Source organism: Rhinolophus hipposideros (genome assembly GCF_964194185.1).
Source record: "Rhinolophus hipposideros genome assembly, chromosome: 18".
Taxonomy (NCBI): Eukaryota; Metazoa; Chordata; class Mammalia; order Chiroptera; family Rhinolophidae; genus Rhinolophus; species Rhinolophus hipposideros.
Genome location: NC_138064.1, coordinates 33,124,431 through 33,149,143, shown reverse-complemented (window position 1 = coordinate 33,149,143; position 24,713 = coordinate 33,124,431). Strand labels below are relative to the sequence as shown.

At 40.5% G+C, this 24,713-nt stretch overlaps 1 protein-coding gene across 1 annotated transcript; it reads right to left on the bottom strand.

The window, feature by feature from the left end:
• Positions 1–648: 648 nt before the first annotated feature.
• On the bottom strand, positions 649–23,921 carry SAMD9 (sterile alpha motif domain containing 9). The gene is made up of 2 exons (XM_081080335.1): positions 23,824–23,921; positions 649–7,141 (listed from the first exon to the last, which is right to left on the bottom strand). Exon 2 carries the CDS (start codon positions 7,131–7,133, stop codon positions 2,376–2,378), a length of 4,758 nt encoding a protein of 1,585 aa, XP_080936461.1. The 5' UTR covers positions 7,134–7,141; positions 23,824–23,921; the 3' UTR covers positions 649–2,375.
• Positions 23,922–24,713: the final 792 nt, after the last annotated feature.

The window sequence follows — 24,713 nt, the reverse complement described above, 5'->3', positions numbered from 1 at the left end:
AGGACAGGCTAGATTTCTCTCACAGGCCGTAGTTTGCCCTCTACCGGCATTGAGGAAAAGAGGGTTTGTGAAGAGATTCTTTTGGCAAAAGTTCTCCCAACCATCATGAGAATCTCATCTTGAGCCCAGAGAGCGAGAGTGGGGTGTGTGGGGGTGCTTCAAGAGGTTTACTTGGTGTGCTTGACCTGTGTCGTCCTGACTTTTATGGGGCATGTTGTTCCCAAGACTAGAAATCTGTTGCACTTCCTACTCATGGTAGAACAATCATCCATGAGTGTTTCCTGTGCACCCAAGGTAGGTTATGGGGGAGAGAATATCTGCCGAGGCTGATTTAAGTTCCAAAGAACCACCTGCAAAGACAAGAGGACTTCAATAGAGACAGTTTGGTGTAGAGTAGACTGAAACCTGGGGCAGAGTAGGAAGTGGCCCCATAGAAAAATGTGATGGGACATTCTCATTTTCTGAATTGAGACTGTGTTTGATGAGAGGAGTTTTTCTTTTTCTTTTTTTAATCAAGAATGAACTGATAATATGGAGCTGAAATTTCATGTAGGAGCGAGGGAAAAACCTCCCCTAGTGAAAAAATTTGAATGGAATTGTGAAGACAAAAACAAATTGCTTTTTTTGTTTTAGAAACTTTTTATAACAGAAATATATTTTCTTTTTTTTTCAGTTACAGTTGACATTTAATATAAGTTTCAGGTGTACAGCATGGTGGTTTGACACTTAAATAATTTATTATGCAATGAACCCCCCATTAGTCTAATATCGTCTTTGCACTATACATAGTTGTTGTAACATTATTAACTATATTCTCTATGCTGTACTTTCCATCCCTGTTTCTATTTTATAGACAAATGAGTGTGGTTGTGTTCCAATAAAACTTTGTTTAAAAGACAGGCTGGATTTCTCTCACAGGCTGGATTTCTCTCAAGGAAATTTATATTTTTTAATCCTTTCACCTTTTTAACCCAGCTTTCCCACCCCTCGCCTCTCTGGCAACCATCAGTTTGTCCTCTGTTACCTATGAGTCTGTTTCTGTTTTTTTCTTTTTTTTAATAACAGAAAATTCCAAAAGCAGAAAATTCCAAAAGCATAATAACAGAAAATTCCAAAAGCAGAAAATTCCAAAAGAAAGTTCAAAGAAGAGAAGAGTATAATGAACTCCCATGTATGCATCACACCAGCAATTGTTAACTCAGGTCTCATCTTATTGCAGCGGTACTGCTTATCTCCTTTCTTTCACCATCCCCATGCCCCATACATGGAATTACTTTGAAGCATATCCAACATCTGTATGTCCTTTCATTTTAGAGAAAGATCCAGAGGCTTGATCAGATGCAGGTTCAATTATTTGGCAAGACCATCTCATGGGTGACATGTGCACTCTGACACTACCTCAAGGCCTGTAACATCTGGTTCTCTCTGCAGTGTTAATATTGATCAGGATTTAGGAAAGTCTGATTCATCTGGTATAAAGTCTTAATCAGCTTTATATCAGTTTTGGCAACCATTGGTGACTGTCCATGTTCATAATGTTATTAGCGGAAAATAACATTTTGATTACATCTCACTCGTTGTGCTTGTTCAACATGTAGGTTATATGTATATCTTTCCAGTAAGTTGGGATCCTCTGGATGGCGGACAAATTAGTCTTTTTTCACAAGAGTCCTTATCATTCATTAGCTTTGGAGTTTCGGTGTATTTTTTTTTTTTTTTGTAGGTCTGTATGCTCATTAGCTGTAGACACAAGTTTCACTTTTGCTCAACTGCCTCCTACAGTGTGAAGAGGCAGTCTATTAATTCTCTAGCCTGCTTTGGTAAGATCTGGTGACTTCTGGGGGTATGATCTTCAGAGAATTAGTTGGTCCTGCTTTGAAATATCTTTGAGTGCCAAGCACATGGTACATTTCTGATCTGCTTGGTAAGAATAAATGTTGCTCCTCCACCTGAGAGGATTTGGCTTTTTTTGTGAAATGGTTTCCCAGATATCGTAATGTCTTGGTATCATAAATATTTTTTCTTTTCCTGTTCTGAAAAATGTTTTAAATTGAGAAGAAAGGAGACAATATTCCTTAATTCATGTCTTGGTTGGGTAATGGGGGAACTGGTAGCGTTTTGTGTGGCTGACTGACTATTAATACATTCACCTCTCCTAATTCCATCCAAGCTCCTTTTTGGTGGTATCTTGTGCTTCATGGTGTTATCCAAACCAAGGAAGATATTTGATACTTTCCACATTTCTCACTCCATTCTTTTTCACCACAATCTGTGTAGGGCTCATAACATACTTAAGAGGAAATTTAAAGTATAGGTCTTGGGTCTAAAAAAATTTAGGTGGTACTGAGACCACCTAGAGGGAAAAGATCAAGCTCCTAAATCACTTCAATGTCATAAGCAAGTGGGCCTCCAATAGAAAATCCCAGGTAAAAAGACACCTTTTCTATGCTTCTGCCACTTCTTAGTTGACCAAAGAAAGCAGGTGTGATGGGGATTGTGATTTTTTCATTGATTCCATATTCTACGTATAAACAATTATTTTCAGCTCGTCCCTTTAAACGAAGCAAAAGTTCTTTGACTTTTTCTTCTTTCCATACCTCTCCACTCTGCCACAAGGAATTAATGTCAGGTGTCTTTTTGAAGCATTGATCAATTTTCCCTTTGTGAACAAGTCTGTTCATATTGTTACCTTTCCCGAGAAAGAAATATGCAATTGGCTGCTTTGTACGATACATATGTTTATATTGCCCCCTGAAAGAAGTTTGCAGTGACTGAGCATACTTTTCCATTTGTTTAGAATCTTGATTTAGTTGTTGGTTTTCTGGCCAGAATAAGAGGGAAGCTAGGAAATAAGGTTCTGAAAATCGATAAGTCAGTCCCACTTGTTGTAAGACTTCTCGAAGCTGATCTTTCAGTTTTTTAATTGGCTTTACTATTTTGGACGTAGGTTTAATACAGTAGAGAACCATGTTAGCCAAGATGAAATTTTGTTTGTCCTTTGTCTGGATTCTGACAGTGCATTGTTCAAAGAGAAAAGTATATTTGCTCACTATATCTTCCATGGTGCTAACAGCATCTTCTTGACTTTTGATAAGATATTCCAAGAGCCCAGAAAACTTGTCTGCTTTTAAAACTGCTAAGCTTCTCCTATACAGCTCTGCTTGAAGTGGCAAGCTAAGCTTTGATCTGAGATCTCTGTTTTGTGATTCCTCTAAGGGACCAAATATATCTGCATACTTCTTAAAATATACAGCCACCTTTCTCCGAGTTTTGGACTCTTCATTTTGCTTAATGTTGTTCCTGGGTTTTAGAAGAACAAAATAATCATCAAAAAAATCAAAGCACTTTTTCAAAGAAAATTGCAAATTAGTTAAATAAGGAATAAAGTTTTTGAGGGCCAATTTAAATTCATTATTTGAATCCCCAGGAATATCACTAGTTCCTGATATAAAATTAATCATATCTCTTTTAGATAGTTCATTTTGATTGTCAAAAAAAGGAATGAGCTGGAGAATCTGGATCGTGTAGAACCCAACTTCTATCTCCCCTTGATAACCAGCAATATTGTAAGTATCATACCGCCTTTTTGATTTCTGATAAAACCTTTCTGTCGCTTCATCCTCCCTATCTTCACTTTGCTGTTGAGATTCTTTGAACGCATTTGAGGCATGTACTGCTAAATCCAAAAGATCAGTTAAATCATCAACTGAAATGTTCCTGTTTCTTCCATTACCCTCTAGCCACCATCTTATTTTACTTTTGTAGACTTGACCCAGTGTATCTGAGATGTAAGAATTGCTAGGTTCTATCTTTTTTGCTTTATTTGCCCAAGATAGGGCACTGGCAAAGTCCTTCTTTTTAATGTAGAAATGTCTTGCTAAGGCTTGGCAAATGAATGCATTTGAGTTGAACCGATGAATACCTTCAAGCAATACTGTTTCAACTGCCAGGTTCCCTTCATCTTTATGTAATGCTTCAATGAATGGGGAAAACCAAGTTCCTGTTTCACCTTCATGTTCATTGCGCTGCCTTGTGAGCAGCAGTGTCTGCATATCTTGGACAAATTTGCTTCTTCCCATACCACTATCATAGAACAAATTTTCTTTGAGCATATCCAGCATAATTTGACTTTTATCCAAATTATAGCTTCTCTTCAATTCTTCCAGGGAGCGCATAGCAATCAGGCGGTGAATGATGCGCACTCCCTTGTAGTTTCCGCATTCCACCACCTCTGTTTTTATCAGAATTGTAGAGTAGGTGCCCATCTTGTCTTCAAATCTTTCTGTTCCCCAGAAAGCCTTCTTATTTGCGATTCCTAAGAAATTTTCGCACTGTGATAGTGAAATGGTGGTGTCAGGTACATATGAATTAAGAAGAGCCAGAAAAGAAAAGAGCTTTGCTTCCTTGGTGGAAATATTTTGTCCTTTCAGGATATTTCTGACCACATTTTCTATGTATTTTTTATCAAAATTGGTTTTCATGATCATGAAAGAATAAAAATCTTTAAAGTTTTTATGTTGCTCTTCAATTTCTTTCAGTTTAAGCTCAAAAGCTCTCTGGTCTTTGTCAGATAGTTGTTGTATTAGGGCGACACTGTCTGAGGTCTTTGCACATTTTTCAGGATTCTGTGATCTTACACAATTTAGGATGATCACTAACGGTTTCTCATATCGAATGTATTTATTAGCTACAGCTGTTTGAATAGAGGCCTGCAGAAGATAGACATTATCTTGTTCTTCAAAATCATCAACAAGAAGCAGTACAGGTAAATATTCCTGATGGTTTGTTGTCCCATAGGTGATTAAATCAGTCACTTGTTTTCCAATGTCAGAAAAATCCGTTGTCTTATTTTTCAGCACAGCACATCTGAATTTCTTCCTTAGTTCCCAGAGAACATGCATAGCCAAGGTAGTCCCACCACAGCCTGGATGATGATACAGATGAAAAATTTTGACACATGTTGGCTTACAAGAATCTCCCCAGTTTTGAATCATTGCTTCAAGACTTTCATATTTTTCCCTTTTGACAAAAGGCGAAGAATAGTTTTCAGAAGAAAAGTAGAAGTTCCACCAGGATACTTTACCACCTCGATAGAAGTCTTCCTCTTTGGATGCTATGAATTCACGAAATTTATCTTTGTCCTTCTCTAAGAGTGTACCTTCACATTCATTTTCACAAAGAATTTCCAGAGCAGTCATAGTATCTTCTTCCCTTTTCAGAAGGACAGTAGATGAACAAATAGATGGCAAAAATCTCTTTAAAGATTTAGTCACAGATTTTACTTTAAGAATGGTACCATTTATCTCTTCAAGACTTAAAGCAGAAATACATTGGCCTGATAATTCATCTTGCTGTTTTGTTAATCTTGCTTCAAGTAGATCTTTCCATCCCTGACATATGCGTGAGTTAACACAAATGCATAATATATTTTCCATTCCTTTGAGATCTTGATAGAAAGCACAGAAGGTCTCGATGAGGGGGTCTCTTGGGTCGTCCACGGAGGAAAGTAATAGAAATACCACTAAAAACTTCCCTCTTGGCATTATGTCTTCATGTGTAAGAAATGAAATCAATTTCCTGACTTCAGATGCTTTTTCTCTTTGCCAGGAACTTGGATCTAAGGGTTTATATTTTTCACTGCCGAGGTCTAACCTGCCATTGCAGAAAATCCAGCTGGGTTGTTGATAAAGATTCAGACTAGAAATCTTCTCATTTGTTGTGGTTGTCCCGTCCAGATACTGACTTGGCAAGTGAAGGTTTGCTACTCGGCTTTCTTTGTAAACATTGACTACCCCCTTGCTCACTGATTCAGGATCAAACTCCAACACAGCAAACCATTTAATTTCCTTTAGGAAATCTAAATGTTTTATTTGATTTGGGTGACATTTATTTGTTACAAGAATGTACCATTCATAGTATGAATTATCTAACAAATCCTGATTTCCTGTCAACAATTTAATAAGTTTTGGTCCCTCTCTCTCTTTTTTCTTTGTTTTCACTCTGCATTTTTCTTCTGCTTCTTTTCTAGACAGTGCAAGTGTTTTTAAATTTAATTTAAATTCTTTGAAATCTGCACTTTTTTTCCTGATGTCTGTAGAACTGGCTCCATCCCGCACAAAGACTGAGAATTTTGATCCTTGTTCCCATTTTTTGTTGTAATTTTGCATTTTAATCTGGAAATAATCATCTTCACATTCAGAGTATTTTGGAATGACATCCACTTCAATAACAAATCTGTCAGATGGAATACTGTTTGGAAATAAAACTTCTACAAATCTTGGCTCCCGAATGCATTTTTTTGCTTTCTGGACCTGATGGTCTTCAAAATACTTGTGGATCATCTCATTGAAGTGATTGATGAGGGCTTCCTTGGTGACATGGGTGAGTTCCACACCAACAATTTTTCCATGGGGTTTGTCTTTGACTCCAAGATGAATGGTGCCATTGGTCCGTGAATTCATACAAGCTGAGGCAAATCGGAAAACTTCATTGCTAAATTTCATCTTAGCATCCTCTTCTGTTTTTGTATTTGTGAAGGCTTTGAATTCATGTATTGGATCGATGAGATTGAGTGGTCCTGTTTCAGGCTGTAGACAAAAATTCAGTTTGTAACGATATGGATCACTGAATTCATCAAAAGGGTATGGTACACATGTCAGTTCTGTGGCTGGCTGCTTTTCTTTTGCATCATCTATTTCATCTTCCATGGACTCATTTTTTAGTGACTTAGAATCTTTAGTAACTGTACTCATGGTAGAGGCGTTAGCCATATCTGATTCCCGTTTATTCTTTTGTTTTTGCTGTGAAGCTTCTTCATTTTCCTCTTGCATCGAAGTTAGGGTTTTAGGAACATTTTTACTGTCTTTTTTCCTCTTACATGCCTGAACAGGATCTTCAGAGGATGTTTTCTGCAATTCTTTGAATAGATGTTCTATTTGGATAGCTGGTCCATGTGTTATGCCCATATCAACGAGGTGACTTTTAGTTAACAACTTCAAGATTTTTCCAGTTACATCTTGTGCAGTCAAGATTTCCCTGTGCTTTTGGTCAATTTCATGACTTTCTAACCACCGATTTACATCCTCTTTCGTCCAGTCATCTGTGTTTTTTGGCAGGTTCGGTTGCACCGCCATTCTGATACCTGTATACAGAAAAAGAAAAACAATTTAGTATTTTTATAAGTAAATTTTAAATACTCAATTTTTCAATAGGTACTATGTATGTCTTACACAGTTTTAAAAGTTTCCTCACTAATGGTTGTATGCTGTAATGTCTGTTAGCTATATTATTTTATCATATTCAATGTTGTTATAGAAAATAACAGAAACAAAGGATATATGAAACTTATGAAACTAAATACAGAAAGATGTATGAAATAAGGAGAATATATGAATCTAAGTATAGAAGCAAGTAGCTTGTGAAACATTTTATGATAGGTGTAGATAAAGTAAACAGAGCAGATGAGTGTTACACATGAGAATGGAATAGGAGGGCTAAATAGGTATTAAATATTCATGAGACACTTGAAGCACTTGATATCGTTGAGGTCTTAATTGGGTCACTCATTAGTGACACCATTCTGATCCTTTGTATCCTCTACTTAAGAAACGTAAATAAAATCCAGTACAGCTTCTCAGGCTAATTGATGAGCTATAGCTGTGGTCAGACATATGTGTAACTCTGCATCTCTGATTAGAGCATGTGTATGCCGTTGACTCAGGGCATCTTTTATCAGTTGATTCTCCATGGACAGACTTCAGAGTGTGTTACTCATCTCTTTCCCCATTTTTTGTTGTGCATTTTTGTTGATTTAATAAGGCATGTGCCTTAAACATCTTAATTTAATGTGTGAACAGTTCTGTTCCATGACTTCTTGGACAGCGTGCTAGGTAGTGAACTTGGAGGCTACTATTATATTAAAGTAATTTTTCATATAATAATTAGTAATAGCTTATTCTTGGGCAGTTAAAAAAATGGCATTATTATTTGGTCTGCAAATTGGCAGAGTACTCTCTGGTAAATTAATGGCAATCTGGGTTACAGAAATATAGCAATGGTTAGAAAAAACAAAATCCAAATAATGATAGTCAGTTTTAAGTACAATTCAAAAATGTCTTTAAAATGTGAGCCATTCCAATGACTCTATCATGGGACAAATGAAATTAACAGAGGAGATATGCCTGAGGAATTATAGCACATAGATTATGTAGACCCACTTCCATAAAATAATATATGTAAATGTTACCTCCCAGTGGTAGACACAAATTCAGGATTAGGATTTACCTCCCCTTCCAAACACAAAGAAGCCAGAGCAATGGTTCAAGGTTAAAGCTATTATTTTGCTGTTCTTGTTAGTAACTTCTATATGCATAGAAATTGAATAAAAATATACATCTTACAGCTATGTTAATACAAAATAGGCAAGGATATGCAAAATTGATGGAAATTTTACTCTGTTACAACACTATGGCAATGAGAAACCTAGAAGATTTAATGCCTTCTGAAAAAGTGAATTAGATTTAATTTCAGTAATTTGGCCTACAGAAATTAAGAAGCTCAAATTTAAAGGGATCTGGGAAGAGAAAAAAGAGTGGAGGGGGTAAAATTGCTTTAGGTGTACCAATCTTTAAGCCTCTTTTTGAAGTGCTGGCAGGCAACACTGTTTCTTTGTGAAGCCCTTCGCCCACCCAGCCTGCAGGCACAGGTAGGTGCCAAATCTGAATGCTCCATCAACATGGCTAACACCATAACCCTGCACTGGTGGTCTGAGACCCAAATCCCACCCAACTCATGACCAGCCAGAATCTTTTTCAGCGGCAAGTCCACTCAGCTCACCCTGCAGACTTTCCTAAAATCTCTCAAAGATTCACAAACCCCAAACAAGCAGCATCAGGTGTTGGTGTGCCCCATACTTCTTGCTAAGAGGCTCCAAGCCCTGCACTAGTAGCAGTGGCCTCAGTTCACAGCTGAGCCTCTCCCAGGTTCCTCTAAGCCAAGAACAGGTGGTAACCACATGCAGATCACTTTATAGCTCCTATTAGGTGGCCCAGGACTGGGCACAGGCAGTAGCTGACTTTGGCCTGCACCAGAATCCCCTCCCAGGAGGCTGCAGAACCAATATACCAGGTGGCAGGCTTTAGACCACACCAGAGCACCACCCAACTAGCTCCACAAACAACACATTCAAAGGGTGGATCTGGCACACACCAGTGCCCTACTAAAGTGAATCCTGATGCGTGGGGTCAGACCTTGCACAACAGTTTGTCTGCTGTTGTCATGACCATTCGTCAGCCAGTGAGCCTGAGGGTCAGTCCCTCTCACTGACACCACAACAGCAGTCAAGGCTCAACTACAAGAGGATACACAACCCACACAAGGGACACCCTTGGAGCACCCGGCTCAGGTGACCAGGGAGACTACTACTGGATTCCACAGGACATCTACTACATAAGGCCACTCTGTCAAGACCGAGAACTACCTAACACATAGAAACAAACACAGGGAGGCAGCCAAAATGAGGAGAAAAAGGAACATTTCCCAAATTAAAAAACAGGATAAAACCCTCGAAAAATAAGTGTGAAAAATGGAAACAAGCAATCCACTAGATACAGAGTTCAAAACACTGGTTATAAGGATGCTCAATGAACTTAGGCAAAGAGAATATGGTGTCAGTGAGAACTTCAACAAAGAGATAAGAAACATAAAAAAGAACCAGGCAGAAATGAAAAATACAATAGCTGAAATGAAGAATACATTAGAAGGAATCAACAGTAGATTAGATGAAGCAGAGGATCAAATCAGCAATTTGGAAGAAAATGTAGCAGAAAACACCCAATCAGAACAAAAAGAAAAAAAATAATTCAAAAAAATGAAGATTGTTTAAGGGACCTCTGGGGGAACATCAAGCCTCCCAATATTTGTATCATAGAGGTGACAGAAGAAGAGGAGAAATAGCAAGGAATTGAAAACCTATTTGAAGAAATAATGACAGGAAACTTTGCTAGCCTGGTGAGGGAAATAGACATACAAGTCCAAGAAGCACAGAGAGTCCCAAACAAGATAAACCCTAAGAGGCCCATATCAGGACATATAATTAAAATGCCAAAGGTTAAAGATAGAGAATCTTAAAAGCAGTTATTTACCAACAAGGTAGCTCCATAAGAATGTCAGCTGATATCTCAACAGAAATTTGCAGACCAGAAGGGATTGGTAGGAAATATTCAAAGTGATGAAAAGCAAGGACCGGCAACTACCCAGGAAGGCTATCATTTAGAATTGAATGAGACATAAAGAGCTTCCCAGACAAGAAAAATCTAAAGGAATTCATCACCGTTGAACCAGTATTACAAAAAATGTTATAGGGACTTCTTTAAGAAGAAAAAGAAAGGTAAAAAATATGAACAATAAAATGCCAGTAACTACATATCAGTAATTACTTAAATGTAAATGGATTAAATGCTCCAATTAAAAGACATAGGGTTACTGAATGGATAAGAAAACAAAAACTATACATATGCTGCCAACAAGACACCCACTTCAGATCAAAAGACACACGTAGACTGAAAGTAAAGGGATGAAAAAAGATATTTCGTGCAAATTGAAATGAAAAAAAAAAAGCTGGAGTAACAATACTTATAGCAGACAAAATAACCTTTAAAAAGAGACACATAGATCAATGGGACAGAATAGAGAACCCAGAAATAAATCCACACCTACATAGTCAATTAATCTATGACAAAGAAGGCAAGAATATACAACGAGGTAAAGACTACTTAATAAATGGTGCTGGGAAAACTGAACAGACACATGCAAAAGAATGAAACTGGATCACTTTCTTACACTATATACAAGAATAAGCTCAAAATGGGTTAAAGACTTAAATGTAAGACCCCAAACCATAAAACTCCTAGAAGAAAACATAGGAAGTAAACTCTTTGACATTGCTCTTAGTAATATTTTTTTGGCTATGTCTCCTCAGGCAAGGGAAACAAGAAAAATAAAGCAATGGGTGTACTTCAAACTAGAGCTTTTGCACAGTGAAGGAAGCCATCAACAAAATGAAAAGATAACCTGTTGAATGGGAGAAGATATTTGCTAATGATACATCTGATAAGGGGTTAATATCCAAAAAATATAAGGAACTCATATAACCTAACACTAAAAAAATAAATAATCCAATTAAAAAATGAGCAGAGGACCTGAATAGCTATTTCTCCAAAGAGGACATACAGATGGCCAATAGATATATGAAAAGATGCTCAATGTCACTAATCATTAGAGAAATGCAAATTAAAACCACAATGAGATATGACCTCACTCCTGTCAGAATCCCTATCATCAATGTCAACAAACAACAAGTCTTGGCGAAGATGTGGAGAAAAGGGAACCCTGGTGTACTGTTAGTGTGATTATAAGTTGGTGCAGCCATTATGGAAAGCAATATGGAGGTTCCTCAAAAAATTCAAAATAGAACTACCATATGATCAAGCAATTCCACTTTTGGGTATTTATCCACAAAAACCCAAAAACACTAATTCAAAAAGACATATGCACCCTTATATTTATTGCAGCATTATTTACAATAGCCAAGATATGGAGGCAACCTAATTGTCCATTGATAGACAAATGGATAAAGAAGATGTGGTACAGATATATAATGGAATATTACTCGGTCGTGAAAAGAATGAAATCTTGCCATTTGTGACAACATGGATGGACCTAGAGGGTGTTATGCTAAGTGAAATGAATCAGACAGAGAAAGACAAATACCATATGATTTCACTTATACGTGTAATCTAAAAAACAAAATAAAGGAACAAACAAAACAAACAGTCTTATACATAGATAAAAGAGCAAACTGATGGTTGCCAGATAGGAGGGGGGTTGGGAGGATAGGTTCAAAAAGGGAGGGAATTACATTGTACAAATTGCCAATTATAAAAATAGTCCCAGGAATATAAAGTACAGCATAGGGAATATAGTCAATAATGTGGTAACTCTGTGTAGTGTCAGATGAGTATGGAACTTATCGGGGTGATTATTTCATAAGTTATATAAATGTCTAATCACTATGTTGTATACCTGAAACTAATATAATATTGTATGTCAACTGTAACTAAAAAATTTAACAAGTTTCAGGAAAAGAACCAAAAGGAGTGGCTAGAGGAGCATGCTGTCAACAATTGCTCATCGGCACCTGACGATTATCCTCTCATGGCTAGAGTTCAAAAATTAAAGGGGATCCACATGTTCAGTATGTTTATGATACTCAATGTCATGTGATCTTTTAAAAGGAAAAAATATATGTCACAAATTTTGGAGATAATTAGCAGGGGATTGGCTGAAATTCTGATACTAAACTGCGGGACTTGTTAAAAGGAGAGTTTGGAAGAAAGAACAAATAAATAAAGTAAGCCCTTTTTGTGGGACTACATCAAACTTAAAACTGTGCATCAGAGGACACAATTAACAGAATTAAAAGGCAAGCTATGGAATGGAAGAAAATATTTACAAATCATATCACTGATATGATAATATCCAGAATATAGTAAAAACTCTTACAACTCTACAACAAAACAAATAACCGAATTAAAAAAAAAGGGGCAATAGACTTGAATAGCCATTTCTCCAAAGAGGACATACAAATGACCAACAAACATATGAAAAGATGCTTAACATCACTAATCAGTAGAGAAACTCACACTGAAACTACAATGATACATCATTTCACATCTCTTATGCTGACTACTAAAAACAAAAACAAAAACCACGCTGAAAATAACAAGTATTGGCGAGGATGTGGAGAAATCGGAAGGAAATTCTTGTGCACTGTTGAAATGTAAAATGGTGCAACCTACATGACTTACTCTAAAATAATGGTTAAAAGTAGTTCTCTAAATAGAAAAGAAATGATCAGAGAAGGAACCTTGGAATATTAGGAAGAAAAAAATATAGGCAAAAATATTGGTAAATATGATAGACTTTCTCCTCTTTGGTTTTTCTAAATTATGTTTGATTGTTGAAGTACTGTGTGATATGGTTCTAAATATATGTAGTAGAAATATTTAAAATAAGTATATTATAAGTGGATAGGATAATGGGATATATGGGAAGAGAGATTTCTACACTTCACTCAAACTAGTAAAATAACACTATTAGACTGTTATAAATTATATGTATATAATGTAACATTTAGAGCAACCAGTAGAAAAAGTAATACACTCAAAACACTAGATAAAAATGGAATTGTTAGAAGTTTTTGTTAATGCACAGGAAATCAGGAAAATAAGATAGAGAAATTAAAAATAGAGAACAAACAGAAACAAAAAGTGGTATTTAAGTGCATATATTAGAAATGAAGAAAAGTCTCAAAACAGTAATCTAAGCTCTTACCTCAAAAACCTAGAAAACATTGAAAAAGAAAAGCAAAGTATGCCAAAAGCAAGCAGAAGGAAGGAAATAATAAAGAGCAGAAATTAATTAAATAGAAAAGAGAAATATATTGGAGAAAGCCAATGAAACAAAGATTTCATTCCTTGAAAAAAATCAGTAAAATTCACAAACCTCTAGCAAGACTGAAAAAGAATAAAAAAAGAGAAGACACATTTACCAAAGTCAGAAATGAAACAGTGGATCTGAGTATAATTTTAAACCTTTCAGACATCAAAAGGACAATAAGGGAGTATGATGAACAACTTCATGCACATAAATTTGACAACTCAAATGAAATGGACCAATTCCTCAAAAAATACAAATGTCCACAACTCACTCAGTAAGAAACAGATCATTTGAATAGTCCCATAACTTGAAAGAAAACTGGATTTTTTAATTAAAAAAAAAAAATCTCCCCCCACATCTCCAGGCCCAGACAGATTCACTGGAGCATGCTACCAAACATTTAAAGAATTAACACTGATTCTATACAATGTCTTCTGAAAAAATAGTGAAAGAGAGAATACTCTCCAATTCATTTTATGAATCTAGTATTATCCTGATAGCAAAACCCTTGCAGACCCAGCCTCCCCGTGGACTCCCACGGACCCAGGCTCTGCCCACCCCAGTGCCAGGCCAGTCCCTAAGGACCCTGGCTCCAGGCAGGCTCCTGCAGATCCAGGCTCCCACAGCACCTCATTGCCAGGCCAGCTCCTGCAGACCCAGACTTTCTACTTACCCCAGTGCTGGGCTGGGCCCCATGGACTCAGACTCCAGACTGGCTCTTATGGCCTAAGGCTTCCAGTCTGCCCCAGCCTCGGGCTGGCTTCCAAGGACCTAGGCCCGCCCAGCACCAGGCTGAATAATAATAATGATAATAATAACAAAAGACAACAGATAACAAGTGTTGGTGAGGATATGGAGAAAAGGGAACCCTCGTACGCTGTTGGTGGGAACGTAAATTTATACAGCCGTTATGGAAAAGAGTATGGAGATTACCCCCAAAATTAAAAATAGAACTATATGTGATCCAGCAATCCCACTTACGGGACTATATCAGAAGGAAATGAAATCCGTATTTCAAAGAGCTATCTGCACTCCCATGTTTGTTGTAGCATTTTCACAATAGCAAGATATGGAAACAACCTAAGTGTCCGTCAGAAAAAGAACAGATAAAGAAGATGTGATATATTAGGTTGGTGCAAAAGTAATTGCGGTTTACAAGGTTACAAATAATTGCAAAAACCGCAATTATTCTTGCACCAACCTAGTATATACAATGGAGTATTATTCAGCCATGAGAAAGAAGGAAATCCTGCCACTGGTAACAACATGGATGGAACTGAATGATATTATACTAAGTGAAATAAGTCAGAAAGAGAAAGACAAATACTACATGATCTCATTTATATGTATTTTTTTGTTTCTAAAAAACAAAAAAAACCCCAAAAGTCAAACTCATGGGACAGTGGCTATCAGGGGCTGGAGAGGGAAGGGATGAGCAGATACTGGTCAAACTCTACAGATTTGCAGTTATGTAGTATGAATGTCTAGAGACCTAACGTATAAGCATAATGATTATACTTAACAATACTGCCTCAAACACTGGAAATATGCTAAGAAAATAGGTTTCAGGAATACTCATCATAAAAATAAATGGTAACTATATGAGGAATGATATGTTAATTAGCCTGACCATAGTAGTCATTTTATATGTTTATGTGTATTAAATCATTATGTTCTATACCTTAAATATATACAATTTTTATTTAAAAATGCTACATTTGAAAACTTGTAGGATACAGTGTCAACAATACTTGGAGAATGTACTATAGCCTTAAATGCTTTTATAAAACTAGAAGAATGACTGAAAAGCATAAACTAAATGTCAATTTAATAAGTTCAAAGAACAACAGAATAAAGCAGCATTAAGTAGTAGGAAGGAAAGAAGGAAGGAAGGAAGGAAGGAAGGAAGGAAGGAAGGAAGGAAGGAAGGAAGGAAGGAAGGAAGGAAAGAAGGAAGGAAGAAAGGAAGGAAAGAAGGAAGTAAGGGAAGAGGAAAATAAAGATAAAAGCAGAAATCTATTGTGGGGACAGAGACCCAGAGAGCAGTTTCCAGGCTCGGCCTCATGTGGAGAGGTGCTGGCTCGGGTAGTAGATGGCTGTCAGCTGTGGCTGGTTGGCTGTCAGCTGTAACCGTTGAGCCATTTGCCACTGATATAACTGCCGCGGCTACGGAGGGAAGCCGAGGAGAGGAGGAGAGGAGAGGGAAGAGGAGGGGAGGGGAGGGGAGGGGAGGGGAGGGGAGGGGAGGGGAGGAGAGGAGAGGAGAGTGGAGGAGAGTGGAGGAGAGTGGAGGAGAGTGGAGGAGAGTGGAGGAGAGTGGAGGAGAGCCAGTCGGTTGGTAGCAAAGAGGACAGCAGGTAGTACGACGTGTAAACCCAGCCTCCAGTGAGACCATAGTGGTATGTATGGCTCCGTGGGTGTTCCTTTCTGGCCTAGCCATATTCTGCATTGTTATGTGGGGAGCGGGAGATGAGAGCCCGTATCACACCCCGCATGACAAATGGCACAGCGAGCAGGGTACGGTGCTGGCCGAAACTCTCCGAAGTGCAGTGGAACAGTTTGTGCGTATGAACACTCAGTCACAGGAAGACCCGGAGGAGCCGCTGCCGGAGAGCTGGACCCCCATGGAGGGGTAGGAAGATGTGGACGGGTCCCCAACCAGCAGAGGCCAGAGAAAGCAAAGGTTGTTGTGGCCCTGTGGGCTGGGAAGTTCTTGCTGACTCACCCCGAATGCGGGACTTGTCCCAGGAGGAAACGCTTGCTGAGACCTCCTTGGGAGATGAGGGTGAGGTCAAGGTCGTCCCTCACCCCCAGGACAGCCCTGGCGAATGACTATGGACTATGGGGAATTGCCTTCCATCCCTAATTTAATGGACCGCTTGACTGTTTGGGAACATACCACCATGTAGTGGGACTGGTGGATGTTTGCTTTTGTGTCTTGACTGGCCGCCATCGAGAATATGTAAGCACCTTGACTGTGAGCTGCTGTTGTTCCAGCACGGTACCCTGAGAGGCCCAGAGAGAGTGGCAGTGCCCTGAGAGCCCTGGCTGTGTCCAGGATACTGCATCCACCTCCAGGCTCCTCGCATAGGGCCCCTCGCAGAAGATGCTTGTCACGTAGATTGTGAGGCGAGACCCTGTAGGGGTGGAGTGTGGGGACAGAGCCAGGAATGCAGTTTCCAGGCTCTTGACCTCATGTAGAAAGGTGCTGGCTCAGGTAGTACATGGCCATCAACTGTGATTGGATGGCGGTCAGCTGTGGCTAGTTGGCCGTCAGCTGTAAACAGTGAGCCATTGGCCACTAATATAACTGCCGTCGCTACGCTAGCAGAGAGAAAGATGGGGGCTAGCAAGAAGATGGTGGCTGAGCTGGCAAGCGCGGACTGCTGTTAGGATGGTAGGTTGTGGACAGTGTGGATCCAGCCTCCAGTGAGACTACAGTGCCGCCAGCGAGAATATAGTGGTATGACTCCTCTACCGATGGCTCCGTGCGTGTTCCTTTTTGGCCTCACCATGTCCTGTGTTCTTATGTGAGGAGCGGGACCAGAGACTCTGCAGGCCGCCCTGTGCGACAAATGGCGCAGTGAGCAGGGTCCCCCGCATGACAAATGGCAAACTAGTATTTACATTGTTCAAAACTCAAAAAACACTAAATTACATTTAGTGAAAAGTTTCTCTTCAAACCCTGTTCTTGATCTGTCCAGGTCCCTTCCCAAGATACAACCAATCTTACCAATTTCTGATTTGTCTTTTCAGAGCTATTTTACCCATATACAAACCAATATATGTAATATACATACAACTGTATATATTTTCCTCCTTTTTAGTGGAAAGTGTAGCATACTTGTTTTGCATTTCAAAAAGTTGTGTACATATCTGTCGTGCGGGGGACCCTGCTCGCTGCGCCATTTGTCATACGGGGTGTGATACGGTGTCTCAGCTCCCGCTCCCCACATAAGAACGCAGGACATGGTGAGGCCAAAAGGAACACCCACGGAACCATAGGTAGGGAAGTCACACCACTATGGTCTCACTGGAAGATGGGTTTACACAACGGGCGACCTGCTGTCCGCTTTGCTGCCAACCGACCGACTCTCCTCAACTTTCCTTCCCTCTCCTCAACTTTCCTTCCCTCTCCTCCACTCTCCTCTCCTCGGCTTCCCTCTGTAGCCGCGGCAGTTATATCAGTGGCCAATGTCTCAACGGTTACAGCTGACGGCCAACCAGCCACAGCTGACGGCCATCTACTACCCTAGCCAGCACTTCTCCACATGAGGCCGAGAGCCTGGAAACTGCTCTCTGGGGCTCTGTCCCCACACTCCACCCCTACAGTTTCTCGCCTCATAATCTACATGACAAGCATCTTCCACGAGGTTCCCTGTGCCATTTTAGCCTATTGACACCTACGGACGAAAAGAAACGGTAGTCTTAGGAACCAATAATGGCAAATCCCTTCCATCTGGGAGGATACACGCTAGCTTTTTGTCCTGGGAAAGGAGGGTCGCTGCCACTGGCACCTTTCCCGGTTTGTGGTACCAGACCTTTATGGCAGTGCTTGGGATCCCTTGCATAGTTTCAACATGTAACAGAACAGGGGACCCCATAATAGGCCATAGTGAGAACACATAGGTTCCCCGCAAAATCATCCCGGTATCGGGATCTCAGTATACTACAGTCACTTGCGGTGGCCACTCAGCCACCACCCCTGGCATCACTTGCAAATCATGAGTTAAACCAGCCCCCCCTGGGGCTATCAGGCCCAACCATTGACAGTGGGGGCTTTTGACCTGCCAGGGCCAAGTCCATTGTTGTCGTTCCCCAGCTTTCAAGCATGTGGGTGCTGTCAGCAAAATGTTTCCATTTCTGCCGTAGCCTGGCTTTAACAGAGTCTCACTGGTGGTAACTTGTAATTGAATGGGAGCGGCGGTTTGATGGAGCAGAGCTTCTACTGGTGCAGTCCCTCCCTTCCATGGCCTCTCATTCAGGACTCTCAAGATGTCCCATAGACGTGAGGCCCAGTCACGCATCATGGGAGGGTATTTTGACACCCGGAGACCTTGCTTCAAAAGGCCATTATAGCGTTCAATCATGCCAGCTGCTTGTGGCTTATACGGAGCATGAAACAACCATTGCACGTCCATCCTGGCAGCCCAGCACTGCACTTCTTGCCCCGTAAAATGGGTACCTCTGTTACTTTCAATGACTTGGGGGCGCCTATAGAGGGCGCACAGCTGTGTAAGAGCGACCACTGTATGCCGCTGATCCTCAGCGGGGAACGGCCAAGCAAACATCAACCCCGTAGCAGTGTCCACTGCTGTAAATGCGTATATCGCATTGTGGGCCTTAGGCAGGGGTCCAATGTAATCCACTTGCCAGCGAGTGAGGGGCACCCTCTCTTGCGTAATCTGCTGTGTCTCCCAGGGGAGCCTCTGCCTTTGGGGGCTGTCCTGGGCACTGATGGCACAGTCATAGCAGGCATCTGCTATCTCCTGCCATTTCAAAGGCAGAACCCAGCGTCTGCTCACCCACCACATGGTTCGGCTTTCAGCGTGCTGCAATTTCCTATGCAGGCAATGGGCCACATCAGTGGCAGGAGCCCGTTCTAACCATTGGACCCATGCTAGGCCATCTGCTTCATCATTACCTGGGGACACTAAGGGGGAGTGACCTGTGACATGCATTAGGATCACCTCCTTTCTCTGCCCTAGGTCCCAGAGGTCCTGCCACATGGCTTGACCCCACAGTGGACGGTGTCCTACCAACCAGTTTTGGTGTTTCCATGTAGGGAGCCATAATGTTAGGCCCCAGAACACCGCCCAGCTGTCAGTACAAATAACTAGGGGCCCAGGCTTGTGGCTGAATACCATCCACACAGCCTGTAATTCAGCCCATTGGTTACTCTGGCCTATCCCAGTATCAAACCAAATGGTGTCTGTTTTGGGGCTGCACACCAATAGCCGTCCAAACAGCTGCAGCCCCTCGGCTAGAACCATTGGTAAACCAGGCATCCTCGGGTACTGGGGACTGTCCTTCTTTGTAGGGCGAGGGCTCAAGTCCTCCCCTCTAGGCAGAGCGCTAGGCTCAGCCTGGGCTACAAGCTCCATAGCTCTGTGCTCAAAGGGCTTGAACTAAGGGTGTACGTTGCTCCAAGTAGGCACCCCACTTGGCAAGGGTGGTGGTCTGTGCCACCCCCGTTTTGGGTTCCTGGGTCCACATACGGACCCACCCCTGGACAGGATAGGTTGTTCGAACCAACACCCGTGCCGTTCCTGTGATGGCTTCTGTGGCCACTAGGGCTGCATACACAGCTGTTTCTTTATTAGGGAGTAGCGGACCTCCGCTCCTTTCCATAATTGGGACCAAAATCCCACTGGCAATTGGAGCTGCTCCTGCCATTGCCAGAGGCCCCATCCGTACCCCTCTTGGGTGAACATCAAGTTCAACTGGGCGGCCAGGGTCCACTACTTGCAGAGCCTGTGCCTGCTGCACTGCCCGTTTCGTGGCAACGAAGTCTAGTTCTATAGCCTCTGTCCAATCCCATGAGGTCCCCTTTTTTATCATATTGTACAAGGACCTTGCCATTTGTCATGCGGGGGACCCTGCTCGCTGTGCCATTTGTCGCGCAGGGCGGCCTGCGGAGTCTCTGCTCCCGCTCCCCACATAAGAACATAGAATATGGTGAGGCCAAAAAGGAACACCCACGGAGCCATAGATGGGGGAGTCATACCACTATATTCTCGTAGGCGGCACTATAGTCTCACTGGAGGCTGGATCCACACTGTCCACAACCCGCCATCCTAACTGCAATCGGCGCTTGCCAACTCAGCCACCATTCTCTTGCTAGCCCCCATTTTCTGCTAGCGTAACCACAGCAGTTATGTTAGTGGCTAATGGCCCACTGGTTACAGCTGACGGCCAACTAGCCACAGCGGATGGCCATCCAATCATAGTTGATGGCCATTTACTACCTGAGCCGGCACCTTTCTACATGAGACTGAGAGCCTGGAAACTGCTCTCTGGGGCTCTGTCCCCACATCTATGAAATGGAAAACAAAGTCACAACAGAGAGAATCAAAGAAATCCAAAAGTTGTTGAAAAGAGTAACAAAATTGACACACCTGTGGGAAGAGTAACCTAGAAATAAAAGAGATGTCAAAAATACACTCTATCAGATGCTGTAAATTTGAAGACTGAAGGAAACTGACAAAATTCTTTGAAAAATGTACGTACAAAAACCGACTCAAGAAGAAATGGAAGGAGCCCCACTTCCCGGTGTGATGTAGTAGATCACAGCAGGCTACCAATACTCCCACTTCAACAACTAAAAAAAGTCAGATAAATTACAAAACATATTTTTGAAGTTATCACAGAGTTTTAGATGGACTTGATGACAAAGACTAGTTGAACTAAAATTCCAGAGAGGGAAGATCCCTTCGTAGGTAAGCTTTGAGGCATTTGCTGATTCTGGGCTTGGGTTGAGGACTAGACTTGGCCTATTAGCGGGAAGAGAAACCAGTGTGGCTTTTGACAGTCACATGGGTGGAAATGATCAATTGGAATCTGAAAGTGATCCAAAATCTTTAACTATCATGGAAATGCAAAGTAAAACTACGAGATAATACTGCATGGCTTGCAAAATGGTTAAAATTAAAGTCTGACAGTACCAACTGTGGATGATGTGGTGGAGTCAGTAGACCGCTCATGCATTTTTGGTGGGAATATAAATTGTTTCAGTCACCTTGGGAAACTATTTGGTAATTTTAATGAAGTTAGATGTGCTAGTAACAATAGAAAACATATGGTAGGATTCCATTTATATAAAGTTCAAGAACAAGCAAAATGAATCTATTGTAGCAGAAGTCAGAAGAGTGGTTACCTTTTAGAAAAGGGAGATGCATTCTGGGAAGTGACACCAGGAAAACTTCGGGTGTGATAAAAATATTTTGTGAAAATTAATAAAGGAAACCTCATTCAAAATGGAGTTGGGAAGCCAGGAAGAGAGAGTTCTCATGCACTACCCCTTGTTGTAGTTTACATAACTAGAAAGAAGGAAGATTTCTTCCCTGCTTGTCTCAGCCACAGCAACTGCCTTTTGCTCACTGCCAGTAAGAAACTGCCACTACCTCGTGCTCTGTTTTCCCTCCCCAATGTCCTCCAAGAATCCCCCAAAAGATAACCTCCCTTTTGTCTCTTTAGACTTACCTCTTTGGGTTTGCCATAGTTCACGTGTCCCGAATTGCAATTCATCTGCATTACCCAAATAAACTCATTTGGTGCTTGATAACCTTTATTGTTTAATTTTTAAGATTGATACTTTTTATCTTGATCTGGTTAGTGGGTTACACTGATGAACACATAAAAATCACACGATGGGATTTATAGACGATGTAATACAGAATTGTACACCTGAAATCTATGTAAATTTACTAACAATTGTCACTCCAATAAATTTAATTAAAAAAAATTTCATAGAGCCATACCCTTAAGGTTTGTTCATTTCATTTAAATTGTATTGCATTTAAAAAGCCAAGGATGCCTCCAAAATACATGATAAACAGATGAATAAAACTAAAGAGGTTACTTGCATAGAAAGAGATGATGGTATGTATGTTACCAATCAAGAATAATGATTAATTCAATTCTGGGCATTGGAGTCTGAAAATTTTACTAGAGGTTTATTATTGTGGCCTCAGATTGTCAGATTAGCGTTTGGTTTTATACGCCACTGTTGATTCATACTGGTGTCATAGTTGTCTAAAACCTGACTCCACTTTCCTCTGGTAACTCTGCTGAGTCAGTTTTATGTTTCCATCTGCTAAGCCACATCTACTCCACCCTGTCAAAGTACAACTGACTCCTCTTGCACCTCATCGTGGTAACACCTGAAGTAGGGGCGCCCCCATCATTCTGCCGCTGGCTGTGTTCAGGCTCCAGAGCCCTCAGACCTGCAGTCCTCATGCCACATCTCTTGCCGCTTCTCCTGAGGTCTCCCTGACTTCCAGTCACAGTTATGCAAACTCAGCCCTTACCTCCTCAGTGATACCTCAAAAACCAGATTATGACACTGAGTGGTGAATTAGTTGGATTATTTGATTTACGCCTGAGCTGCATACCACATACATATAAAAACATAAAGCCAGGTGGGTGGGGACCTGGGCCTGAACGTTTGGTTGGGAATGTGAGCAAATTAAAAAGGAATGACTTTTGACTATTGTCTGTACCAGATTATGGATCTTTCAGTGATGATTGAACAGTTTGCACTTTCACACTGCTTCCTTTAAAGCCTTTAGCTGTGCCTTTCAATAATTTACTTTAAAAAAAATTGTTGAAGATGCCATTCTGGGAGAATATACACAAGAGGCATGATTTTTATCTAACATCTGTGTTTTCCCCCTTTACACCTCTGTTCAGAGGTATTTCATATATTGATGATTTCTTTATACCCTCCTTGTTCCAAAGTGGTTTTTAGATCATTCAGAAAATGATACAGGATCACACATATATGAAAAACCCTTCGGTAAAGAAATCAGGGGGAAGGCTAATTAGGGGGATGACAGGAAGGGGAAAATGAAGCCAGGAATAAAGTTAGTGCCTACAATAACTCTTTTCAATTCTATATACTTTACTAAAAGTGGCCTGAAAATTCAGTTCTGAGTTGCTCAGCAACTAATACAAAAAATGAAACAATTTGTTACAGGATCAAACCCACATATATTGACTAACTGTAAGGTTTGTCAGCTTCTCTAAAGAGAGTTGAAGGTCAGGTCTTTATTGGAAATGTAATCTTGCATTGCCTTGTTCCTTGCTTTGGAGGAAATCAGACATAAACCTGTGATACTGAGCAGGAACAAAAAGCTGCCTTAATTTCAAGGACTTCCTGTAGCAGTCCCTCTGTCTCTGTCTGTCTGTCTGTCTCTATGTATCACCTGACATGAATACCTGAGAAACTATGCTGGAGTTTTATTTTCTGGCAGTTGCCTACTTCTTAGAGTAGATGGTGGAAGGTATCTTTGATTGATGTAAAGTACATCTTTAAATTTTCATTATGTATTTTTTTCTGAAGATACTGCTAGTGCCTTGGGGGATTTCATCAATAAAAGTGACTTTAGTTTACAATTGCATTTTTTATGGAATGTTGTGACTCATTTTTTCAACTAATATAAAAGCAGACTCCTGTTACAGCAATGAATAGTCTAGAATTTCTAGGCTTAAAATATTATTTTTGGTTTTGGGGTATATTTCAATTTTCTAATTGAAAAGTAGATTCTTTTCTACTCAATAAAATGCTGCTATAGATTGTAATAATAACAATAATATTGTACTTACCCAATTGTCTTGCAAATTTCTTCTACATAAAAGGGGAAAATCATGTATTTTGGTGCAGGAAATATCTCAATTCTGTGTTTTCTTCCTCCTCTGATGTTAGAGAAAAAAGTTTCTTATGGTTTTTATGAATGTATTTCCTGCTTTTACCTCAGTCTGCCCTCTAACTGGCTTAGAAACAGCAGGGTGTGTCAGAAATGGGTGTGTTGAAAACAGACTGGTAGGGAGAGGAAGCCTGCAGTCTGCTTTTAGTTTCGTTTTCCTGGATCTGAGTTTACAGAAGTGATTTTTTTTTCTCTGTGAAATGCTTTTTTTTTTGAAAGCCGTTACCCTGCCAACGTCTGGTCTGTTTGGTTAAAATCCAAAGGTTTCACATCTGTTCTTTGCTTGAGAGTTTTGAGGACTGCTGAGAGCCCTGTCGTCTTGGCTACAGACAAATTCTGGGATAGGCTAAGTGGCTCCCTTGGGAATACTGGTTTTCACCCTACTGGGAGCCTTGTGGAGCTCCCAGTAGGAAGCAGCCTGTATTGGTATTTCAGGGTGGCCTTCCAGGATGGACTAACCATCCCTCTCTGTCTTCCTAAAATATAAAGGAAAGACTTTCTGAGAATACTTTCGAGCTCTCTGCAAATGGTACAGGCCTCTGGGTTCCTTCTGTAGGGCAGGCTGGGATTAGAGGCCCCCCATGGCCACGTTGCAGGGATTTATCTTTTTAAGGTGAGTCTCAGGGCCAGGTAGAGAACTGCCCCAGTGAGAGCCACACAAATAGTTAACATTGAAAAAAAATAACAACCAGTAAGTGCTAACACTTATTGTGTGTGCTCAGCTAGCTTTTGGTTTTCGCATTCCACAGTTGAGTCACACAGGTTTTTATCTGGTTTTTAAACATGTAT